The following is a 6,769-nucleotide window of genomic DNA, read 5'->3' on the forward strand; positions in this document are numbered from 1 at the left end:
ATCAAGCCCTATATATAGAGACCAAGGGGAAGTAGAAAAAGGGACTTCACTTCATTCATTCATTCACCACTTCTCTCACTTTTCTTTCATCTTGTATTCAACTCCATTCATGGAGAGCTAAGCATCTATGGCTATTCTGCTGTAATTCCATTATGGATTCTGAGGTTAGGTTGAGTTAATGAAATTGTTTATTTTGATTATTGATTTAAGTTGTTCTCTCTCTATGTCTTTCATCTCTCTATCAAATTAAAAGCAAAGATTTTTGCATCATGTTTGAATCTACATGCATATTGATTATATGAGTTCTAGGGTTTTTGGGTTTAATTGAGAATCTACTTTGATTTAATTTAGGAACTTTCATATGATTAAAAGGTTTTTACTATCAATTGAGAATGTACTTTGATTGGTAGTAATAATTTCAACTATAATCAATTGAGAATTTACTTTGATTGATTAGCTTTTAACTTAGTTAGAAGATTTAAGAATAGACATGATTAAACACAATAGAATTGGATTGAGAATGTACTTTGGTTGAATTTATTGTGAATAATCTAGAAAGGTTTTGCATTTGATTGAGAATTTACTTTGGTTAATTGCATGATCGCCCTCAAATCAATTAAGAATATACTTTAATTAATTTGAAACTTGAACAATAATCAATTGAACAATGATTTGTGAATAACTGATGATGAATCTATCTTGGAAAGTAGTGGAATTAGCCTATTTCTTCATAATTATTTCTAAGTTTTCTCTTTCTTTAAACATTCTCACTTTTATTCATAAGCATTACATAACATTCATAAGAGTCATATATTCCAAAGCAATTCAATGTTCGTAGGGAGACGACTTAGGGTTACTTTAGCCCTATCTACTTTTTTAGATACTACTTGGCAATACTGAAGTTGCCTTGAAAAGTAGTATTAATTTGATAGCTTCAACGACAATTTATCAATGAGGCAAGAGTAGGACGGAGTGCAAGAGTTGTGCAGGCAGCCGAGAATGCCTGCATGAAAGCCCAACCGTTCGGGTAAAGTTGGGTGGGAGCCACGTTGAGCACTCGAAGAACGCCTATTTGGAAGTCGGAGAAGGGCATAAGGATGTTCAAGTCGCGAAAGAGCGTTGAATAAGCATAGAAGAAATCTGAGAAGTATCCTTTCCGACCATTGCACGCCTACTCGGTCTTCTTGCAGACGACTATTTTAAAGTAGTCAGCATCTACCGCTGCCTTCACCATGCCAATGCTGCGGAGCAACTCTTTTAGCGAACGGCCGGTATAGAAGGATGAGGTGTAAAGCTTAACCTCGTGGGGAACCCAGTCATAGCTGGCAACAGTAGGCCAAGCTCTACATCTCCCATCCCACTCACTGGTGAAGTCGATGTTGATTCCCACCTACTCATCCTCATTGTCCTCAAGGATACGCGAGAAGTCCTCACTGCCCACTGGACCGGCTTGGTCGTTGGTGTGGGGATCTTGCCCACCGCCGGCACCCCACGTAGAAGAAGAGGACGCTGCCGACGGACTCATCACTTGGAGAAGACATGGTTACCTAAAAGATTGAAGGTTTGGAGCTGTTGAGAGGACAAAAGGTCAGGAAGAACGTTCGGGAGTCAAAGAGCTCGAGGGGAAAGTGAAAATGAGAGAGGACCCTACCACTATTTATAGGGGTGAAGGCAGTTCGCCAAACTCATCTAGGACGTACAAAGGGAAAAGATCTGATGGTTGAAACGTCGTGACGTTATGTTTTCTACCTTTTCTCGCTCTTTTTTACAGCCAGAGATGTGACGTTTGTTGAACTGTCATGACCTCAAAAGCTAAAGAATCCTAAGTCGATCGGTGAGACTTGAAAAACCCTACGCAATATTTAAGATCTTGCTAGGACTAGGGGGGTCTATGTTATTATGGGCTTATAGTTGACCGATCAGATACGGTGACAAACTGGGTGAAAAGGACCGAGTAATAAACGAACGTGTAAGAAAGCACACAGTCACTCAGTCCCGACAACAGTTGAGCAAAGTTAAAATGCAATTATTGTTACAACAGCTACTAATGAGTGATTAAGGTTTGCATTAATGATCATTAAGAGGTAAATTAATTAGTCAGATTCTTATAAACTCTAAAAGTAGAGAATTAATTTCGAGGTAAACTCACTTTTTTTCATAATTGAATTATTATAGACCTATAGAGAAAGATTTTGAATTGAAGGTCAGAGTGTATTATGCAAGTCACCTCCTCTCCCCTACACCGATCGGTTAAACAGAGCAAGAAGCGGAGCAGACGTTCGACGAAGACAGAAACTTTACACAAACATCCTTCTCCCAATCCCACCGAAACAAATGTTATTCTTCAACTCAACTGCAAACAGCAAAAAGTACAAGAACTAGCCTCCATCTCAAATGTTTCGTACTATTATTATGCTAGAGGAGAAAGATAAAAATAAAGGAACAATATACATTAACGCGCATGCAAGGCATGCCTTGTAATTGTATTTGCAGATTTCCTTCCCTCATAAATACATGTCCTTTCTCTTCTTTTGAATTCTTCTACTCTTCTGTATTTTCTATCCAAGAAGTTCCTATGATACTATGGAGAACTTGCACAATAAATCATGGATAAGTCCTTATGCGCAGTACTCGTATGTCTGTTTTCTAAGCTAGCATTTACTCAATTTAAAAACATATTCATGGAGGCCAAAAAAAGCAAAAGAACATGAACTCACCGGTATTCAAGCTTAAATAGCATGAAACATACTTTATAACTGAATATGTTGGAATAAAACTGCAGTTACTGACTTACAAAATTGACTTGGAATTTACCATCATGCGTACCCTCACTCACAGAAGTTAAAATCTATAAAGCTCCAAATGACCAGTGCTCACTAAAAGAAGGGGACAGCAAAATCTAAGTGCATAAATAGGAAAGGCCATAATCAGTGTAATGTAAAACTGCGTTGTATCTTGGATCTCACTGCTTTAAAGCAATATTCACAAATGGTTTTATTGAAATTTTGGTTCTTCATAGAACTGAATGGGAATCAACCAAACCATGTAGCCGAGTTGAACCAACCTGTTTTCTTCTACATATCGACTCTTACTTTTTCAACCAAACTTTTCTGGACAAGTCCTCTGGCGTGCAATTCATTCAACAACTCCGAAGCTTCCTCAGCCAACCCTTCATAAATAATGCCTTCTACAAGAATAGAATACGTAGCCTCTGTAGGTTTACATCCTTTTGCCACCATATCGGCCAGAAAATCTATGGCCCAACTGGTTTGCCGAGCTTTACATAATGCCATCATAATTGAGTTGTAAATGAATACTTTTGGTCTAATTCCAAACCTTTTCATGTAATGGAAAAAATTTATAGCTTCGTGAACCTTTCCTTCCCGACTTAGGCCTCCAACTACTGAAGTGCAAGTAATTGGATCGGGCTTAAGACCCTTACTGCACATCTCTTCCAAAAGCTCTACAGCAAGTTTGGCTTTCCCCATCTTTAGAAGCCCGTCAATGATTATATTGTAAGTAATAATATCAGGTTTAAGACCTATTCTGTTCATCTCTTCGAAGAGTTCCACGGCACGCTCTGTTTTTCCGACCTTCAAAAGCCCATCAATTACTGTATTGTATGTAACAAGAGAAGGAGAGCACCCTTTGGAACATAGCTGCCTCAGTATCTCAACTGCATCATCCGCCTTCCCATTTTTGCATAGTGCAGTTAGCAAAATATTATAGGTCACTATATCTGGGTAACAACCCCTGGATACCATTATTTCCAAGTACTCAATTGCTCTATTAATACCTTTTTCATTACACAACCTTTGAATCAACGGATTGTAACTTCTGGAATTAGGAGTATGACCATGCTTTGGCATCATCTCCAAGACATTAAGGGCTTTTTCTAGTAAGCCCTTTTGGCACAAGAAATTGATCAAGATATTGAAAGTAACAACACTGGGGAAACACCCTTTACGAAGCATGTTAGCCATTAGTTTCATAGCATCCATCCATCTTCCACTGCTACACAAGCTACGCAATACAATATTATGGGAAATTACATCAGGCTGACAACCATAGGATGGCAATTTGTTTAAAAATCTAATTGCTTCATCCAACCTACCTTCATAACAAATCCCTTTTATAAGAACATTATAAGTAATCACATCAGGTTTGCATCCTTTCCTCCTCATCTCATTGAACAGTTTCATTGCCTGACCAACTCCACTTTCTTTACAAGCTGCATCAATCAATACAGTGCACGTAACTATATCTGGGTAAGACTTGTTTTGCATCTGTCTGTCAAGTACTTGCATGGCTTGCTTCAATTTCCCTCTATCACACAAACTACACAAAATTGCATCATATGTAGCAGCATTTGGAGCAACACTCATGCGATCCAAAATCCACAAGGCTTCTTCTGTGTCCCCTAATTTGCAATAACTACTGATTAAAACATTGTAACAGGTTACATCAATAACAGCTCCAGACTCCTCCAGAATTCCCATGATTCGAGTTGCATTCTTAGGCCTGCCAATCTCGCAAAACCCACGGATTAAAGCAGTACAAGCAATGACATCAGGGATCTTACCCTTATTAGTCAAATACTCAAGAAACTTAGAACTTTCCTCCAATTCCCCATTTCTAATCAACCTATGGAGATGACGTATCTCTGATTCTTCAAAATTCAGGGAATTATTGACCCTTGCTGAGGACTCCACCCCATTTAAAGCACATTTAGAAAATCTTTCAGAATGTTGCAGACTACCTTTCAAACCAGAACTTCCATATTTTGAACAAACAAACACGCTAAAGCCCAAATGCTTCCTATTCCAAGTCCCATTAGGTTTTCTAAAGTCAATAGCCCCATCAGACAGACCAAATAACTGAAATTTGCAGGCCATATTATATACTCTCACCAAATTGAATGCAGAACCAGTGCTATATCTTTCTCAGAGGAAGTGTTAATATGAACAAAACTATGTATGTGGTACCACCAAGTCCATTCCTTCACCCACTTCAAACACTTGCTACACAAACTCTAATACCACCAATGCCTTTTCAGCTCTCAACCTGAAAATCCAAAATCATACATTCCATAAGTGCACTAGTCAATATACTTACAAGTTCAAGTAATAAGCACGCTATAAAAATGAGGCAAGCCAATAACGAAACCTGCAATAACATAATAACCGATAGTCATAAGCCAAGCATCCACGACGACTACACAACACCAAGGTAACAATATACTTCACCAGTCATATTCATTCATCAATGTGAACCTATAAGAGTAAATAATACTACAAATCAAGTAAAAAACAAAAATCGCGAAGTTATATTGAGAAATCCGAATTCATGATAAAATCAACATTCCAGAAACAAAAATCAACGATCGAAGTTCTCATAAACTTTATCACACTAATGTCAAAAGAATCCCTTAAACTTGTCTAATCCCTTTAAAACGGGAAAATGAGAACAAGAAAACAGGTTCTGCGGAAAAAAGAACTAACAACTCAATCAAGAAAAGAGGTTAACGTCACTGCGTTTGTAAATAGAGAAAGAAGAAAGTGAAAGATGAAATGTTAGGTTGAGAGGTTTACCCAGTGGATGAGGGTGTAGAAGTTACTCTACGGAAAGTGCGCAACGAAACGGAGGTATCAGTGACAGCGGTGCTCGGGTTGTGCGGCAAACTCAGGTGTCGTGCACACATAGGAAAAAAGAGAAAGAGAATAGCGCGAAGAGGATTCGTTAGGGATGTTAATGTATTTTACAAAGTCGACGATGGTAAACGTAATAGGGTAAATAAATAGCACTTTGTTCACATATTTCTCAATTTTTGTAATAATATTTGTAAATTAACGAAGGTAATATATAAAGCAAATTTATATTTGTTATTAAAGTTAAATATATCTTTATTTATATATATATATATATATATATATATATATATGATAGAACAGTTACTACAATATTAAAGTCAAACTTATAGTTATTACAAAAATAACCATAAAATTTTTAGAATTTTACAAGAGCTTCCTATACTACTATCAAACGTTCATTATATAACCGAACGGTTATATTTACAAAACAAAATAGTGAATGGTCGTTTCACTAAAACTATCTATACTATACGACCGAACGGTCATCTCCTATTCAGCAGGAGTCTCACCATCCAGCTCGTGTTCCAACATGAGCCCTTCCCCTTCTGCTCACATCCAACAAGGATGATCATTGCAATAGAAAACCGAACGGCAACATAGATAAAAACATAAAATAAGGGTAAGCTACTATAATTCAATTAAGCATGCATTCGTACATGAAATAAAACTACAAATCATTACAGACCGAACGCTATAGCATACAAGAGCCAACGTAGATATCACACATAACTTGAATATCCTAATTCACGTACGACTGACACTTGACTTGACCATCCGGATTGTATGAATACGTAGCTTGAGGTCATTCGTGCACTCAGGTGGTGTAGTAACTGGAAAACCATCAACTGTCACCCGAGGTTAGTCCGTTATAACTCACCCAAGAATCTATGGGCTAGGACCTCCCGCCATTCTCACACAATGACTTACCCATCTCTACTTGAGAACTGGTAATCATCAGAATATCAGGATGAACTCCGTGAATTTCACTATCTGTATTCATACTTTACTACAACATTATCCTTACACTAAGACATTCCTCCCCAGAATTCTCTTCCACATTACTTGAAACATAAACTTTTACTTGAATACCAATAATATTTCGCATCCATAATAGATCA

At 37.5% G+C, this 6,769-nt stretch overlaps 1 protein-coding gene across 4 annotated transcripts; it reads right to left on the reverse strand.

The window, feature by feature from the left end:
• Positions 1 to 2,933: 2,933 nt before the first annotated feature.
• LOC108338721 (pentatricopeptide repeat-containing protein At1g09900) lies at positions 2,934 to 5,737 on the reverse strand. Of its 4 annotated transcripts, none has more exons than XM_052881103.1 (2): positions 5,618 to 5,737; positions 2,934 to 5,064 (listed from the first exon to the last, which is right to left on the reverse strand). In XM_052881103.1, the coding sequence occupies exon 2, from the start codon at positions 4,893 to 4,895 to the stop codon at positions 3,075 to 3,077; it is 1,821 nt and encodes a 606-aa protein (XP_052737063.1). In that variant the 5' UTR covers positions 4,896 to 5,064; positions 5,618 to 5,737; the 3' UTR covers positions 2,934 to 3,074. The 4 variants fall into 4 exon arrangements, with proteins under 4 accessions (XP_052737063.1, XP_017431266.1, XP_052737062.1 ...); XM_017575777.2 differs by having other exon boundaries at positions 5,592 to 5,737; XM_052881102.1 differs by having other exon boundaries at positions 2,934 to 5,166; positions 5,592 to 5,737.
• Between the last annotated feature and the right edge of the window lie 1,032 nt (positions 5,738 to 6,769).

The sequence above is a fragment of the Vigna angularis genome, chromosome 7 (assembly GCF_016808095.1).
Source record: "Vigna angularis cultivar LongXiaoDou No.4 chromosome 7, ASM1680809v1, whole genome shotgun sequence".
NCBI lineage: Eukaryota > Viridiplantae > Streptophyta > Magnoliopsida > Fabales > Fabaceae > Vigna > Vigna angularis.